This window comes from Alligator sinensis, unplaced genomic scaffold (genome assembly GCF_000455745.1).
Source record: "Alligator sinensis unplaced genomic scaffold, ASM45574v1 scaffold111_1, whole genome shotgun sequence".
In the NCBI taxonomy this organism is placed as follows: Eukaryota; Metazoa; Chordata; order Crocodylia; family Alligatoridae; genus Alligator; species Alligator sinensis.
The window spans coordinates 2,206,976-2,225,589 of record NW_005841875.1 but is presented as its reverse complement, the minus strand read 5'-3'; the positions used below and the strand labels follow the sequence as shown (position 1 = coordinate 2,225,589).

General features: G+C 41.2%; 1 protein-coding gene across 7 annotated transcripts; it reads left to right on the top strand.

Moving 5' to 3' along the window:
- The first annotated feature begins 5,083 nt into the window (after positions 1–5,083).
- On the top strand, positions 5,084–9,934 carry CUNH5orf24 (chromosome unknown C5orf24 homolog). Of its 7 annotated transcripts, XR_003092492.1 has the most exons (4): positions 5,085–5,545; positions 7,485–7,564; positions 8,953–9,004; positions 9,715–9,934. XR_003092492.1 is itself a non-coding variant. In XM_025196038.1 (3 exons), the coding sequence occupies exons 1-2, from the start codon at positions 5,119–5,121 to the stop codon at positions 7,523–7,525; spliced, it is 468 nt and encodes a 155-aa protein (XP_025051823.1). In that variant the 5' UTR covers positions 5,085–5,118; the 3' UTR covers positions 7,526–7,564; positions 9,715–9,934. The 7 variants fall into 7 exon arrangements, 5 of the variants coding, with proteins under 5 accessions (XP_025051824.1, XP_025051825.1, XP_025051823.1 ...); XR_003092491.1 differs by having other exon boundaries at positions 7,485–9,004; XM_025196038.1 differs by lacking the exon at positions 8,953–9,004.
- Positions 9,935–18,614: the final 8,680 nt, after the last annotated feature.

Here is an 18,614-nt window from a genome sequence, read left to right as displayed (position 1 = left end):
ATTCCTGGCCAGCCAAATAGACCCAGTAATCGATTGTATGATTGAAGTTTGGCTGCACTAAGCTGCTTATATTTCTCTTTTGCCTAGGTTTAACATGAAGGAGGACTGGCTTAGTCTGCTGTGCCTTTTCTATACTACAGAAATGTGCTGTATTTAGGAACTATGCCCTTCTTGGCCACATAAAAGCCAAGTGTGTGTGTGTAAGACATAAATATCTGACTATATACCTTTACTTTAGCTTTGCCTTTTGTAGGGTGAAATATTGCCTTGATCTGAGCTGTTTCAGCCTATACAAGCTTAGTGCCGGAGTGGATGGTGCTCAAACAGATGTAGTCACATTGTCTTCCTGCTGCTGTCGTACACTGCACAAATGGCCCTTTCAGATCACTCAAGAATCACTGTACCTGCCAGTGTCTGTGTAGTAGATACCTAGGGGTTATTAAAGCTGAAAAGATTTAGAAAACTGTTAAAGTAGAACTGAGAAAAAATTGTAATAATTCAAAATAGTGTTATGTGAGTAAGGTAAGCAGAGTGGACAGTTTGTGCTGAAATCAGGTATGTCCAGTTAAATTAGAAATAGTTAATTTTTAAACTGTAAACATGGCCTTTAGTAGCTAAGAAACAGATGCTCCATTTGGAACATGAGAGACCAATGCACTGTTTTATGGACATGAATTAGCGTGAACTTCAGTGGCATGCAGACAAAAGTGCTAGTGCATCTTTGGGGATTTTTACCCTTTGCATCTCCCCTAGAAGTCTCACTTTGTTTCTACTTTATTACCTTTTAAAAACAAGAAAAGAAAAGCTTTGAAAATGTAAGGGCCTTTTTCTTTTAATATGTGAATTATTAATATGAAATCTGAAATTGTTACAGTTCATCATAGAAATACAGGCTATTAGAAGATTATTGACACAAACTACAGTTGTTCTGCAGTATTGATGGGGATTTGTGGTAATATGTACAAATCTGTCAAATTTGTTTTTCTTTGGTTTCATATATTTAAAAACCAATAAAACCAATTTTAAAGGTTAGGCATCAGTTGTCACTCTTTGGTTGCAGTCTTGCATGCCATGTTTGTAGCTGATTTATAAACTGCTGAAAAATGGGTTTTATAATGGAAACAATGAATAATTTATTAAGCAAATATTTTTGCAGCGTTCAGCTAGCTGTATAACTGGTTAAATAGTGCACTGCTTAGAATATTTTTAGACTAGCTCTAATGTTATACTTTAATTTTCAAACTACATTCAAAATAAAGTTGATTGTTGTTAGAGTTAAATGCTGTACGGTGTGCACAGTATGTAGAGACAAGGCTGTGGGTTTTGTGATCCAGTGACAGCATAGGTATTTTTTACTCTAACTTTTAGACTCATACTTGAGCGTGATAGGTACTGGATAAATTTTTCAAGACCGGTCTACACAACTTGCTATCACAGATTATGCCTTTGAATCTACAAGCATACTGAAATTATTTTTCAGGTGATGATCTCTCCAGGTCAAGGTTAAAGTAGTGAAAGGGAAATATGCATTGTGAGAACACATACTGTACCTGCCTTGTTTTCAAAGAGATGGTTTTCAGTGCTGTCAGATGCAGTACTGGAACATAATACGGATGTTAAGTAGATGCATGTCTCTGGTAGTTGTGGGTAGGTTAAAAAAAAAAGCAGTCCATTCCATTATTGTACTCCCAAGTTGAGGCCCAGTGTGTTTACTTTGGGGCATCGGGTTATTAGAAAAATGAGTCCAATCGAAGGAAGATGAGATGAAAGCAGTACACATAACAACTGCCTTCGGAAATGAAAACTATGAGATGTGTTCAGTCTAGAGGATGAGGAAACAAGATGGATAACTGTCTACATATACCCAAAGAGATGTGTTAAAGACAGCAGGGGTTAGTTATTCTCATTGGGTAGAACAAGAAGGGATGGGATGCAGCAGGGAATATTTTTAAAAGGATAAATTACCATATGCAGCTTTCGGCAGTGGAAGGTTGCCAAAGCAGCATTTGGATTTGGCACCACTAGAGATGGTCAAAGCTAGACCTGGCATTTGTTTAAAAGAAACATCACTCTCTGCTCCTCTACAAAGGAAATGTAAAAGTTCTGTTAAAATCGGCGCCATTCTCCAAGACTTCTGGGTTCCGTTTGGGTCTTTCGCAGGACCTGGACCTCTGGTAGTACATATTTTCAAAACAATTTATTGGGATCTTATAAAGAAATGTTCTTGGACCAGGCCTATGGTTGTAGCTGAAAAAAAATAGTACTGTACAGCCTGTATGCAGACATGACCTTTGCAGTTCATCCTTGTCTCCTGATCATGAGACTGCTGTGCATTGGTCTGGTCCTTAGTAGAGGTGCACCGATACATCGGTCCTATATCAGATTGGCACCAATATAAGGAAAATTGACAGTATTGGTGAATGGCTTTTTTTGGCTGATGTGGCCAATAAATTCCCCGTGCATGCATCCAGCTGCAGCCCAGCAGCTGGGTCCGGCTGGTAAGTCTGTGGGGGGAGGGAAGGGGCGTGGGGAGGCAGATCGAAGGGAGGGAGGGGGGGAGCAGGACTGGGGCAAGGACAGCTGGAGCGGGGCATGGGACAGAGCTGCAAGCAGCTTGTCTAGTGGGAGAGCGGCTCCCACCACTGCACACACCCTGGGAATGAATGGGGCCATGTGCCGCTGGATGAATCTGTGCAAAGGGTGAGGGTGTGCTGCTGCTGTGGGCTGGGGCTGGGGCGGCGCCGGGCTCTTCCTCGTTGGGGGCTGGGCTGGGCTGCACTCAGGATGGACAGCGGTGCTTGGAGGGGAGGCTACAGGGGGGCTACAGCAAATTTTGGGGTGGCTGCAGGCCCCTCACATAGCCCCTCCAAGCGCTGCTGCCAGCCCCGAGCACAGCTCAGCTTGGCCCGGCCCAGGCCTGACCGGAAAGAGCCTAGCGCTGCCCCAGTTTGCAGAGGCAGCCTGCCCTCGCCCAGTGTGCACATCTGGGGGTACAGGCCTCCCCTCCTCCAGTGCCCTCCTAGGGTGCCCGTAGTGGTGGGAGCCACTCCGCACCCCTCAGATGGCTCCATCCCGTGCCTCACTCCAATTTAGCTGGGCAGCATCTGTCCCAGCCCCGCTCCCTACCTCACCGCATGGGCTCCCTCATGCACCTTCCCTTCTCCCACCCCTTCCCCCACAGCAGACATATCTTCCCGTTGCTGCTCTCCTCGCTGCAGGGCTGCATATCGGCAGTTGGATCAATATCGGCTGATATGGCTCTTTAAAAATCAGCCGTATTGACTCAAAAAATCTCTATCAGTGCACCCCTAGTCCTTAGGCATAATTTTAAAGCCAATGAAGGTTTGCTCACAACAAGTCAAAGTTACAACTGATAATCAGTGAAGAGTAAAGGTGTCCAAGCCTACTCCTAATGTCAGATTTCAGAGGCGGGAGGATAGATGGTTGGTGCGGGACCTGCTATTCCTTCTGCACTGTAGTGAGGTGATCCTTCTGTGCTAGTTATACTAGCTTTATTTTCAAATTTGCTCTTGGTGTGATGCTGGCAGTTCTGATCCTGTGTCTTCAGATAAAGTACAAAACGTTATTTCACACAAGTGTAATAAGGTATGTGGAAGGATGACACACAAAATAGGATATATCAGTAGGTTCCCTGAGCCATGGACACTCTTTAATTATTATGGAGAATCTTCTCCCTTTGCTGCATACAAATTTATTAATGTCAGTGCAAGTCCATGCACCTCACACAAATGTGCCTGAGGTGCAATAAGAAAATTACACACTTTAACTCACCACTTTACAGGGCTAAAATGATCATATCTATACCTTTTTCCTAGAAAAAAATCGGTCGGTTTGTTTCTGGGAGTTTTCTGAATCTCCACGTGTTTTGTGTTTCATTTGTTGTGATTCTGAATTTGGGCATGAGAATTTGATGTCTGGTAGTGCATATTTTCCCTCTGCTTAGCTCTGAAAGTGCAAGTTTCATTGATTTCTCATGTGCTGACATTTTTCTTGGTGGTGTGATGAGTAACTTAAGATGTGCTTGTAGGTGGAAAATTTACTGATAGAAACTGATGTGATTCTTTTTGTAAAAGTGCTGAGCACCCATTGCTTCCGCTGCCTTATTGCAAAGAATATCCTAAGAGCATGATCAAAATCTTTTCGAGTAGACTAACATAAACCATAGCTATAAAAAAGCTGTGAGCTCTCCTGATTCAGCAAAAGGTTGTTAGCTTCAGCTAGTGGGTATCTGATAACTTTGAAGTTGAGACCTGTCACTGAACTGAGAGAAGGCAAGCTTTTTCTTGCTTTGTTTCTTCTTTTCAGTCCTAGTCTGCAACCTGCTTAGGTTTGGGGGAGAGTGTGGGGTGGGGAAGAAATGAAGTAAAATCACTGCTTAATCCTCAGTCTTTGTATTGGGGAAGTCTTTCCAGCGAATAGCTTCGGTATCTGCTTGTGCTGAGGTTTCAAAGCTTTGGAGTGGAACTGTGTGGGCTGGCTCTTGACTATTTTCAGCATTGCTCACAAGGCTCTAGGCAGTAGCAATAAACCTGATCAGCTTGTTGATTTTCCTCTGCTGCTGTAGAGAGCTCTCAGCTGAATGGCTCTGCTCTTTCTATCTGCTGAATCAGGAAGATACTACTATGGTGGTTTTTGCTTGGTTTGTGTTGGGTAGCTTACTGTTGTGACCATAATAGCTAGAATTTAGATGAGTTTCCCCCTGGAGAAATATCAGAATTACTGTCAGTGTGATATTTCAAGCCCTGATCATTGAACTTCTGCTGTTGATTTCTTTAATGTGTTTTTTTGCATTGTTTGTTTAAATAAAAGGATTTTTTTCTGGTTTTATTTGAAGTCTGTGCACAGAGGCTGAGATGCAAAGCTTCCCCCCCCCCCCCAACTTTGTGGGCGTGGGAGAAAAAGCCCCCCCCCCCCCCCCCAGCTTGTTTGGCACCTTTTGCTTTTTGGTATTTGACGGATGTCTTGTTGTGACTAAATGTTTGGCATTCAGGCCAATTCAGACTAATTTTGGGGAGCCTGCATAGCTGTTGGAAACGGGATTGCTTTCCTGTTGAATGTTATATTTATACATGTTTGTCTCCTTTATTTTGGTAGAAAATGATGCATCCTGTTGCCAGCAGTAATACAGCTTTCTGTGGGACTGGCAAGAGTTCTTGCCTTAATGAAGACAACGTGAGAGCCACTGACCAGTTTGATTTATATTCCACACAGCAAAGCAAATACAGCCACGCAGTCAGCCACAAACCAATTGCATGCCAGAGACAAGACACGTTAAATGAATCGCACTTGCAGACCACAAGTGGCAGGAATATAGAGACAAAAGATGAACTAAAGAAAAAGAAAAACCTCAACCGGTCTGGCAAACGTGGAAGGCCTTCGGGGACCACAAAATCAGCAGGGTACCGAACCAGCACAGGTCGACCCCTTGGGACCACCAAAGCAGCTGGATTTAAGACAAGTCCAGGCAGACCCTTGGGTACAACTAAAGCTGCAGGATACAAAGTCAGCCCAGGGAGACCTCCAGGTAGCATTAAAGCTCTATCACGGCTTGCAAATCTAAGTTATACTTGTGGCAGTGCAGCTTTTCCCTATCCTATGGTGCGTAACATAGGAATGCATGTTGCTGGTGATGAAACTAGCAGCAAAATCAAACAACCCAATGAGTGAAAGAAAGGAGTTAGGTAGCAGTTCCTCATTAACCCATTTCTAAAATGAGTCTTGACATGTTTTTCAATTTTTTTTTTAATGTAATATTTCCATGACTTTGGCTTTCCAAATTTTATTTTATTTCTGTTCAGTGTCCACAGATGCAAACCAGTAATTTTAAAGGTAACATTGAAAGGGCATTGGTATAATTTTGTGGGGTTTTTTTACATAGGTTTTTAAGAAAACTCCTAAATGATGCCCTTGTGTGTTTATTTAAAGTAATGCTTATGTCCTGAATTTCACCTTTTACTCTCAGACAAATATAATTGTGTGGTTATGCATAAGCAATTGAAATGAGGAGGAAAGCATTATCTGACCCTTGGCTCATGAAGTAAGCCTCAGCCACAGTAAAGAACTTATCCAGAAGAGTTTATAACTGATGAAGCAAAAGAACTTGATTCAGGACTACTTTACCAGTAATGACTCTGTGGAAGTTTTGCAGTTCCCGTGTGTTTTTTATAGGAAGGAATAGAGAGCAAACTAAATTTTCCACTTTTGCTGGATCTTACACAGACCTCAAATGTTTATAGATATTTTGAAACTTTTAAAAACTATTTTTTTTAAAAGTGCTGATTTCAGGCAGTTTTTATTTGCTGAGTTGTAGCAGTAAGTCCGTTTTCACTAATTTTCCAAAAATGTATTTTGAAAGTACTAAATAACAACATGGAGCATTTATACAGCGCTTTACATCTTTGCAGCGCCTTATGAACATGAAGTAACTTGCCTTTAGGCAATGGCTGATCTTTTAGTTACACTCCTTACAGGATTCCACTGTATAATTTTAAAATGCCTAAGAGTGCATATACCAAAATTCAAATGCTTCAATATAAATCTGTAATATTTTATAAGAAACTACAAAATAAGTACTGTTCATCCTGATAATACACTTAATTACACATTATGTTCTGACATCTGTAAATACCTATTTAATCTGCTTTTTTGCCTTTACAGTGTGTCTTAGGTGGCAGCAGTTGATAGATTTTGAAGTATTAATTTAGGATGTTTACAAATTACACTTTTTAAGTAGACGCTGTTGCCAAGTTGTCAGATTTAGTGTTGGCAGATATTCCAGGAATATAGCTATCCCATTATTTAACATTTATACTCTGTTTAAATTATGGGAGCTTATAATTCTACCAAAGGACACCATTTTCTTGATTCATAATAGCCAACTTTATGGTTGGTACAAACAGTACGTAGTTTACTGCATTGCTAGCCCTCAGATGCAAAGCGGTCTGTAGGAATTCATCTATGCATGCAAGCTGAAAAAGTATGTCGTTGGTTAACTATAAATACCTTTCGTGGCACAAGCCAAGACCTTTCCTGCTTCCAAAAGAAATGTTCCATTTTCAGCTGAGTGTCTTTGATTAAAAAAGTGTGCGTGTATGTGTGCACACGGGTGTGTATTTTTTTATATATATATAATATATATATGCACATACCTGCCTATACTTGGAAAATAACATTCCTCAATATTGCATATTGTCTGGAAGGAAGTTTACATAACATTTCAAATATAGTTTAAATTATAATACATTTTTAGCTTCAAATGCCCATGGGGGGGAATATGTTATGTTTGCAGATTTGGGGGAAGAGAGAGATTTCAGGTTAATTAAAGCTTGTGCTGAAATTCTCTACTATTTTAATTTCCTGTTAAGTTAAATGCTATTCTGGCCTGCTGTCATTTTGTTGAAAACTCTGATTTCAGTAATGGCAACTTAAGAAACAGATGTCATGTTTCATACCTTTTTCATCAGGAAAAAAGCAGCAAGCCTTCAGGTGTTCCAGTGATGCCTAACACATAATGAGCTGGACTTTATGCTGTACTTTACAATAGGTGTGTTGCATTTTTTGGGGGACTGTGTATGCACTGGCAACTAAGACAATGAACCTCAACAGTACTGGATGGCTCCTTAGTCAATGTGTAAATTAATGGCAGCTAAACTGCTACTAAAATATAGTTTCTCCACGCTGAAGCTATGAAATCAGTCGTACATTCTGTTTCTCAACAAACTCAAAAGTATGAAACTCTTAGTAATTTTTCTGAGAATGGTTTAACTTCTGACACACACAATGCTAACATGAGCTAATCACCCTCAGGATATGTGTTGTATTGGCTGTTTATCAGATGATTTTCTTTTCAACAAAAGGCTGCTTTAAGCCCTTTCCTGAACTCTTCTTGGAAAGCAGTCCTCTTCAGCTGAATGTAATAACTGCAGAAGTGTCATGCCAAGCTGGCAAGAAACATGTTGCATGTCACTAATGTGTCTTCAAGTAACTCCACTACTTACCTTCTGTTTATCCTGTTCACCTGTTTCATTTTGCACTTGTGCATCTACTCAATGGTGCTGTGCTGTGTCAGGAGGTAATGCAGATGTATTATTGTTCTCCTAGTATAATGAATTTTGTATTCAAGTATGCTGATGAAATAATGAAATCGTCTAAGCAATTTATGTTCATTACAGTGTTTATTAATTATATCAGATGAAATATAATCCCAGTAAAAATGATGAACGTTGTCAGTTTTCGTGAAAGGATGAACGTAAGCTAGAAAACTGTGTTCACAGAGTCTGGAAAGGGCCTCTTGGCACCTTGGATTTTGAGACCAGAAGTAACACTGCTGGGCATTTCCTGATTCTGGTTTATTTTATATTTGACTATAATTTTTGTGCCATGCTGTGAGGGGAAAAAGAAGTCAAGAAGTCAAAGTGAAATATGAATGGAATCTTCAGATATTTTTGCTTTGCCTATATATAACTTGTGCTTTTTATTTTTCCTTTTTCCTTTCTTTTAACACTGTCTCTTGTCATGACAAACACTGAAACAGCATGTTTAATGCCTAAATTTTGCTGTTATCAATGGGAAAACTGGCCTTTTTCCCCATACTATGAAAACATTATTTGCAAAGTAAATGGCTAATTTTATACTATGTACCATAATTCTGTTCTTCATAAATTAGAATTACTGTTATGTATTAACACTGTTCAGAAAATGATCTGTACGTCATGTTTGTGTGTTAATGATTTCTTTAAGTATCAAATTTCTATTATGTCTTATTTATACATATGTGAAACCGTTACCATCATTAAGGAGTAGCAGCAAGCTAATACAAAAGCCACTGTTTAAAGTGCATACAGTAACTTCTATTCAATTTCTGATTGCATTTAAACTTTAGAACCAAATAATTTTGCTACTGTTTTTAAGTCTTGCACTGGACATTTTCAGAATACTAGCAGCACGGTTTGGCAGGAAAAAGAAAGATGGCTGCCATCAGAAGGTACCTAACTTTTAATCCTATGGTGGTATTTTTCAATATCAGCAGTTGGCTTGGTCATTTAAGCAACAGTCTTTACATGTTACATTTACTTCAAATTAATCAAAGAAAACGTCAAAACCCATTGAACAGCTCTTTTCTGAAGTGTGCTTTTGTTTTGCCAGAAAGATTTTTCTTAAGCGTTCAGTCAAGACCCTACCAAACCAAGTCATTAAGAAGTGGTGTGTCTGAGAAAAGAATCACTTTGCTCTAAAATACATAAAGTAATTCTGATCAGAACTTCACTTTTTTTCCATTTCGAAGAGCTTTAAAAGGCAGAGCAGTTTAAGGTTATTTGTCTATTGGTTTCATTAGTTATGACTCTGCTTTTTTGTTACTATATGTACAGTAATGTTTCATACTATCCCTATAGACGATTACAAATAAAACAATCGCAATTGTAAAGACTTTGAACTGCAAACATTGTTTCTGACCACAAGATAAGTTTGTTCCTCTTTTTTATTATAATGCATATATTTTAACATTGCTTAAATATATTTATGAACTCTAGTTAGAGACTAGAGCTTTTTCTTTGCAATTTTTTCCAAGTAGGTAAATCTTTTTTATGAAAAATATGATGATGGTATGATCATTTTTTAGGAATGTTATGCTCATTGCTTGGTAATTTGGACCACTTTATGATTCTTTATCTTTTACAATTTGCTTTTCCACAGGTTCATTTTGGAGGAAACAATTATCCATTAAGTAACTAATATCAGCACCCTGCCCTCTGCTGTAAAAAGCCTGATTAGATACTGTGTATGTTTTTATGTCCATGAACTTGAGCTACTCGTGTGCAATTATGTGTATGGGAATGGAGTAGTGTTCATGATCTGTATTTACATCATCATATGGATGTATATTTATTAATAAAGTCAGTACTTTAAAACCAAACATTTTATTATCTGAACTTGTTTGTTTTCCTTTTCAAGATGGAGCAAAAAGATTGTGAATCACTTTTCAATAAGACTTTGCTCTAACTCTCCTGTGAATACAGTGATTTTGCTTGCGTGCCTGCTGCATGACAAAGCATAAATGGATTTATGTATCTGAAATTAAAAACAAAACCAAAAAACCCTCTTAATGACATCTGTTTCTCACCCTCCTTTCCATGTGTGTGGCTGAGGTAGCACCATAGGACTTTTTTTTTTCTCAGTAGAGAATAAGTTAAATGGATTCTTACACTTGTAATTGGTAAATCTCCAGGTATGGGGAACGTTTAGCTTGTTTCATGAGTGCCAGAAGATCTGCAATCTAAAAAAACCCCACTTTTATTGCAAGTCTTCAGCAAATAGAAATATGGTGTAACTCTTTTATCACTGACTTGAAAATATGGCCGGTGGAATTTTCTTGAGGTGTTCTTATGCTGATGGTGAAATTTGCCAACAGTAGATGTCTTATAAATACACTGATGTACCAGAAGCTCTGTTTGTACCGGATGTAAAAACGTCTAGTGAACTCCTGGTATCCTTTTTTTAATTCCCTTTCCTCCACTGCTGATGGACACTGGCTTGTTTTTGTGGGGTTTGTCATCAGAATGAGGCTGGACGTTTTAGCTTTTTGTGTGTTTGGGGCTTCTGAAACTGAACTGAAAAAATAACAGCTAAAACCAGAGCACTGAAATGTTTGCCTGCTACTTTAAATAAACAATACATTACATGGTCTTCAAAGATACAAAGGAAGGGGAAGGAATAGCATGTGATGGGTGAAGCAACCTACCTAGCTTCTCTTTGAGAGTACTGAAAATTACATTTGAAAGTCAAATGTAAGGAGAAAGACTTGGATTATCTGTAGGCAGGCGATAACTTTCAGTCTGAAGAATAGCTATAGAATTAGATAGGTAAAGGCATCTTCTCTGTGTGAGATGCAACACTTACATCCTGGACTTGCCTTCATAAAATCTTATACATGTGTTTCTAGAAGTGCCATGTGCATACCTGTAGCCTGGCTATGTTCCCATCTAATTTCATTGATAGGAAACCTCTAAAAGTATCCTATACCAAATCTCCTTTGTGTTGCCCCTATGATTTTTGTTCATTATGGGGCAAGAGGGTCTGCACTTAGTCATGAAACTGCTGTTTGGACTTCCAAGACCAGAACAGATCTTTTCAGATGCTATAGCCCAAGTTTCTGCGTGAAGAACTGTAACAGCTTTCACTCCATTCCCCCCACCCTCCAAAAAAATTAAAAAAGCCCTCATGCAATGCCAGGTTTTATTGACTTAAACTGGTCTGATCTAAGTGCTCTGGCTTTCAAGGCATTTGGATATATCTAGAACAGGTGAATTAGACTATAGGCTGTCCACCACATATTCTATGGATCTGTTCTCAGATGTACTTCTTAGGGGAAAATAGGTTACTCTTCATTTTCCATGAAACCTTTAAGTACCCAATAAGAAGTCATTCATAAATTATATCATATCACAATACTGGCTTTTAAGCTGCACTGGGAGCTACTTTGCTATTTGTGTGGCTATTGTGTTGTCTGTGCCACATAATGAATTGAACAATAAGAATTGCAAAGCAATCTACTCCTTCAGTATGCAGGCAGTGTACAATGCCAGGTGCAGAGCTGCTGATGACAGAATCACACTATGATTTATTCATGGTGAGAGACTCCAGGATTGTCAGCTTTTTGCCACTGCTCAGAGCAATAATGGAATATCTGCTAAGCGATCAGGACATCTTGGAGTTATCTAGGTGGTGACTGTCCCTTTTTCTTTAAGAATGTATTTCAGTGTGTGATGAGATATCGAAGTTCTCTTTGGGTCAGAGCTTTTTGTTATGCTTCTGGTCAGTACCTAACCCTGATCCCTGTCTGGGGCCACAGCAGTACAAAAATTACAGTGAGTCCATGGAAATCATGAATGTTATCAACGCTTTGATGGCTGGGCAGAGCAGCAGTATACACAGACAAACAAATTAAGAATGTTTCGATGGTCAGGATTGAAATTGTATTGTTAGAAACAAAGGCATGACTTGGAGGGCTTTCATTGCTTTGTTTGGCATTTCCACTAGGATAGTTGCCTGTGGTTCCATGTATTTGTTTTTTTTCCTATTTGAGAGGGGTGTGTGATTTGACAGGAAACTCCTGACTTCTGGACCTGACTCGCATCTCTTCTGTGGCCTTGAGATAATTCTGCCTGTTTTTCCTTCCATAAGTGAGGTAAAAATGTATGTCTGCCTTGCAGGAGTATTGAAAGAACTTGTTAAACTTTTAAAAAAGGCTTCAGAGTTTACAGTTTAGAAAATTGTACAAGGTTATGCTGAAATTGTTAAAATGCAGATCTTATGATGCACTCTAAGTTGGTGGTCTCTGCTTCAAGTGTTTTTATTAAGTGTGCGTAGTTCACCTATCCTAAATGAACATGAAGGTTGTGAAGTCAAGCATTCAGGCTGGAGGCCGTGCAGACACAATTGAGTGCCCCTGTGCATGTAAGTCTTTAGTTTCATGATTGTACATTTTTCCCCCCACAGGGACCCTTGGCATCATTTATCATATAGGACTGCCCTGCGTTAGAATAAATCTAGGTTTGATAGTATGGAAAGCTGTTGTCTATAGGGGGCCTGCCTCATTTGTGCAGAAGTTGGAGTGTACCTAGTGAAGACTGCAGGAAGGGGTAGGTTAAGGCAATCGAATGCTATCCAGAATAATTGGATTCTGTCCCTCCTCCTGCCACAGTTTTGTTTTGATGCTAGGCAAGTCACTTAGACCACATGCCTCCCTCTCAACCTGTCTCTCTTGTCTTTTCCCCAGTACTGGCTCCTTATCTTAGTCCCATTGTTTTACCTGTCCAGTCCTATTCTTTACTTCTTGAAGAATCTTTTGGATGCAGGAAGAGTAAAGATGGGAAGACAGTTGGCCCCTAGTTTCTCATCTCAATCTCCTTCCCTAGCAAGTCCAAATTTCAGCCCTTTAGAGTCCATGCTAGTGCTAGTTCCTGATTCCTGTCTCCCAGCTTGTCCTCCAATCTCTCTCCTTACACATGGTCTCCTGTCAACACCACAGGTTCCCATTCCCCACTGCTTTCCAGTCCCCTCCTGAACTCTGTCCAGCCCAGTGACTTCTTCCTGCTGGATTTCCTTGTCCACTCTGCCTAGGCAATGCCAGGGCACCTAGACTCTTCACTAAATCTGTTTTCTCCACCTCATTTTTCCTCCCTTCTGAGTCCAAGTCCCTGTCTCCTTGCCTAGCTAGCTTCAGTCCCTCTGCTAGCTCTGGTCCTTGTCCTGTCTCTGTTCCCTTCTTAGTCTACTGGTTCCCCAACTCACTTCCCTTACCCAGACAGTCCCAGACCTACTTTCCTTCCTCTGCTTGCCAAACTCCAGTCCCAGTCTCCTCTTACCAAGGCTCCTTGTCTCTATCTATTCTCCCTTCTGTTCCCTTCTCCATTGCTTGTCCCATCTATATTTTACTTTCTCCTTTATTTTGGGAAGAGGCACCAAGGCAATGAGACGGCTTGGATCCTGGAACCTGGCATGGCCCACAAGAGCCCAGAGCTGTCATTGCTGAATGAATTCTGCTCGGCCCGTGCCAGGAACACGCACACAATGAGCAGAGCCTTGAGGGAGTTTAGCTCTTAAAATGTCAGTAGCATATACATGTGCCAACTGCAATTTTTCCGACTTGCAACTGAGCTACATTTTCACAGATATTCAGGGGTGTGGCAAAAGACTCTCCCTTATTTTCCACCTCCTTGTCAGATTTTAAACCCCTTCTCTTAACTACAGGGAAGTAAATACTTCTAAAAGAGAAAGGTATTTGAGATTTTTACTATGGGCTAAACAAGTTATTTTAAGAAATGGACGTGTCTTTTTTTTTTTTTTTTTTGGCTGAAATGTTCCAAAAATTTCAGCCTCCGACTGACACCACAGATGGAAAATTTCAGGCCAGGTGGCTAAAGTTTGGTAAAGCTATAAACAGCATGAAACAATGGAATGTGAGGCAGTCTTTATAATATGCAGTGCTACAAGACTTGCCTATAGTATGCCGGCACAGGGATAGTAGATCTCTTCTGACTTGTTTAGATATGCTCTGAGTACCGACAACTTTTGGAATGTGTTGTTTGGTTTCTTAATGCAGATTCCCTTATGTAATATGGATACATTTAAATTCACATATATGCGTAACCTCTGAGCCTTCCCTTGGGATGGAGGAATATTCAACTAGGTTAAAGCCCACTAAAATGCCTTTTTGGCAACGTGTCAAGGCATCTCTTGTGTTGAGGGATTGAAATATCAGTTAAAAACTATGCAGTGCAGCAGTTACTGAAAGAATCTGGTCTCTGGTGGCAAGGCAGCCAGGTACAGGAGGGAAGGAAGTAGCCCTGAGGATGAACACTGTATTCACCTTGTCCAAATTTGCAAAGGTACTAAGGGAAAAAGGATGGCTTCCTGAATAAACCAGGTTCAGGCTGGATTGTTACTTGTGCATCTCTTTCAGCATTGGGGCAAGGAGAGGAAAATTTTCCAAACCCAAGGAGTCTCTCTGGGAGTCGCAAGCTAGGCAAGAGGTTATTTACATTCTTTGCATATATATCCAATGTCTTGCCTGCTTTTCTAGGCTTTACATTGCTTATTTTCTTCTAACTGTATCATGTATGGTCTTTAAAATTACCAAACCTCGTTTACCTGCCTTGTGTATGCTGGTAATGATTTCAAGGAATATTGACAGTGATGATACAAAAGGGAGGTGACCGTAGTCAAAAATGCTACTCTGCTGTGCAAGAAGTCTGGCATATTTGCCCTTTATGCTTTGGTTTCACATTCAAAGGGTTTTTTCTAGGGCAGAAGGAATGCTAACTTATTGGCTAAGAAGAGCAACAAGGTGGTTAGCTTTGTTAGTCTGAAGTCAGTCCAAAGCCAGGTTTACATATGCACCTTTACAGACTACATAAGACGTATCGAGAGAGCATGTGCACACCTGAGGGGGTGGACTGGGGTTCATGAAACCTTGTCCTCTCTATATATCATATTTAGTATATGAAGGTGCATATCTACCCTGCCTTCTAAGAAAAGCTAAGCCGCTAGATTTCTTTTTACTGTCAGGTTGAGGGTCTGCAGCATAGTGGATATGGATTGCCTTGCTGAATTTGGAGAGTGCTTGTCTGTGTCCTTTCATAGAAGTTTAAAAAAATAGGACTCTATATAGTTGGCGCAATGCTTTTAAGCTATTGTTTAGAGATCAGGATGGGACGTGAATCTGTGCAGCTGATCTACTGAAATCAGCATATACCAGAGTTTGAAGACCAGAACCCACAAAGGTTTGAGTCTTTTTAGTTGAAGGGTTTATAATGGGCTGGAAAATTAATAATTGTTTTCCGTAGTATTTAAACACATCACATCTGGAGTCTAGTACTGTGAAACTGAGCTGTAATGAAACAGGCTTTTGGAATACATTACATATTACTTGTATTAATTACCACACAATCATGACATCCTGTCATTCTCAGAATGACCTTTCTCTTGGTGCAGGAATTTGGGCCGTATCTAATTAAAGTCAATAGTAAGATGCCTTTTGGCCTCAGAGCAGCAGCAGAGCCACATACAGCAAGTGCTTATACTTCTCATTAGTGTAGCATGTGCTCTGGTACATGCTGTATTCTATGATTGTTGGTGGTTCTGGCCCTTAATTGTGTGTAAACATAATGCAAATAAACTAATGCAACTTCTATTTTTGCATGCTGACATGGAAATTAGGGGATTTTCAAGCTGGATTCAAAGCTACCTCACAGAAAGCTTCAGAACCATGGAACAGATTTTCTGTTATATTTTTGTTCACTTTGCAGTCTGGGAGCTAAGAACTGAATGCTGGGGGTTTACCTGCTATGCTCTGTGTTGTTAGGCAAGTTGTTATACTTGCCAGGAGGGATTTTATGATACTTTAATATTTGAAAACTAAAATTACAATGGGTGATAATTTCATTAATGTGTTGATTAGCTCAGATTGTGTTACATTCCTCTTTCTGCTGTGAAATTATAATCCTGCATCTTGCTGTCGAAATTAAAATTACAAATATAGGAAAGTAGGACCAGAAGGGACCTTCCAAGGTCACCTATATGACATTCACGTAGCATCGTGTATGGATGTGACAAAGATGACTTTGCTTCAAAGAGGGCGCATGTACATGAGATGCTGACTGTGCAGTAGCTGAATAATATTGTTCAGTAGCATGTCACAGCACTAACATTGTTAATATGCTACTGTGCAGCATTATTAGGCTACTGTGCAGTAGTGTCACTTAAAAGGCATTCGCCGGCACTACTGCGCAGTAACTCCAGTTACTGCACGTTTATTTAGTACTTGATTATGCAAGTACTCAATACAAGCGCAGTAACCGCTGCGCAGTAGTGTCTTGTGTAGACGCTCCCAGAAAGTGATTCACGTCTAGTCCCCATTTAGAAACAATACTCCTAGCATGCCTGTGCCCAGTTATCTTAAGGCAATAGTATTGAGACCTACAGATTATAGACCAGTATGCTTCTCTGTGCAGCATGTGTTTATAAGATAGTTTAAGGCCATCATGTGTTTAAATTAAAATAACATTAGTTTACAAAAGAATTCTGTACGTTCTGAAATGGCCCCTTGCACTTAATTTACAACAGGTGAGATCTTAGTGAAAGTTCAACTAAAATAACGGTGTGTGTGCATGTTATTTAAGTAGTCTTCTGATTTGGTTTATGAGAGAATACTTGCAGGAATCAAAAGTTCCCCTTAGCCACAGCCTGAGCCCAAGACCACCTCAGTTGTACAGCCCCAAGGTAAGTAATTTGCCTTGCTTTTCCCCCCCCATCTGTAAAATGAGGTTAATGCGACCTGTTTCTCCGATGCCCTAGAGGATTAATCAGAGAAGGTCTCCAAAGTAGTGTGATGATAAAAACACTATATTCGGAGAAGAAGATTGACTTCTAGTTCTATGTGGAGTCTGCCACCTGCTGGCTGGAATGGTGTATATGAGCATGGTAAGTGGAGCTGCTGTGGTCTGCAGGCCAAGCCCAGGCCGGGGGGCTTTAAAAGGGACACTTTTTGGAGATGTCACAGCACTCCCTTAGAACACCTTCTAGTTTATACCGAAGTCTTCAAGACTGTGACAACGACTAGCACAGCTCAGTTGCATCTGACAGCTCTGAGACAGTGGTTTTCAACCTGTGGTCCATGGACCCCTGGGGGCATGCAGACTGTCTAAGGGGTCTGGAAAAGTTGACCATGATCAATCAAAAGTATGTGAATACCCACGCTTGCAAGTCAAAGGGGTCTGCATCTCCAGTCGAAATTTTTTAGGGGTCCACAAATGAAAAAAGATTGAAAACCACTGCTCTAAGGAATAGGGTTTACTTTTCTTCCCCGCCCTCAACCTTTGTGGCCTGCTATTTCATGGGACCCAATCATAAAACTCCTGCATTGCAAATCTTGTGGTGTGTAATGCTTGACTATAGGGTCACAATGTAATTTGTAGCTGGAAACATTTTTCCTTATTAGACCTTGAAGTTATTTAGGCATTTTTTTTCTCTTAGCATTGCTGTGTCTGACCTCTACATGGCCTGGTGCCTAGTGGGAGGCTTGGCCCCAAGTGGTATCCAGGCTTCCTACAATGGGGGTGGAGAATCCGTAGCGGATGGCAGTAATCCTGAGACGCCGGAAAGCTGAGCGGGAAGTCACTTAAGTCAAGGAGGAGCGAAATGCTGGGGAACTTGAGCGTCCATTCAGTTCAGAGACCGGTGCCCTGCCTGGGCTTGGGCTTGTCGGTTATGACTCTCCTTCCAGAGCTAGGGGACGGAGCTTGGCCATCCATCTCGGCTGGCTTGCCGGGAGGACCCACCGAGCGCTCCAGCCCCTCCTACGAGAAACTTGTCTATGTCAGTTAAATCTCTTATCCCCGAGGCCAGATCTGTCGGCCTACACGCAATTCATAGCAACGTAACGGTGACGGGCCGTCGGGGAAACGCTTCGCTCGAGATTCAGCGTTGCCGAGACGGTGCATCTCGTAAGGTTCGCTACGTCGTTCAAATGCCGTGAAGGTCTCCAGGTCGCTGTGCAAAACGGCGGCTGAAGGGGCTCTGGTCCGGTCCTCCAGGGCGGCAGCTAAGGCCTCCGTGACGGTCTGCGAGAGAAGAAACCAGATGGATGAAAGCTTCAGACGCTGGAACAGACACCGATGCATCAACCATGACGTAAAGATGACCGTGATAATGATGATGGTGATGACAAAAGGTTATAAAAAAAATCAAATTAATCTTCGGCAGTGGGTTGAAGTAGTCGGTCACGGTTCCCGCACGGTGGAGCAGGTTGCGCCGGGGCCCAGGTGCTTGTCCTGCCTCACGGATGTGTCCTTGGGCTGGATGGTCTCGCTGGCCCAGGTGGTCCATGGCACTGGGCTGGGGCTGCTCCTCCCTTTTGGCCCCACAGCCCGGGGGTGCTTCAAGGGGGCGAGTGCGGCTGCGCGGCCCACCCAGGGCCCTACATTCTTCCGCCCGGACTGAAGATGGCAGCGAGAACCATTGTCCACAGTCCGTGCGGGGTCGCGCCTCGGAAGCGGAAGCGAAAGCGAGTGCGCTGCCCCGGAAGCGGCGGTTGT

Coding starts and splice junctions, on each gene's coding strand:
- CUNH5orf24 (XM_025196038.1), top strand. CDS start 5,119: ATGATGCATCCTGTTGCCAGCAGTAATACAGCTTTCTGTGGGACTGGC. Junction 5,546..7,484: donor CAGCCCAGGGAGACCTCCAG/GTAGCATTAAAG, acceptor CTTTTTCATCAG/GAAAAAAGCAGCAAGCCTTC.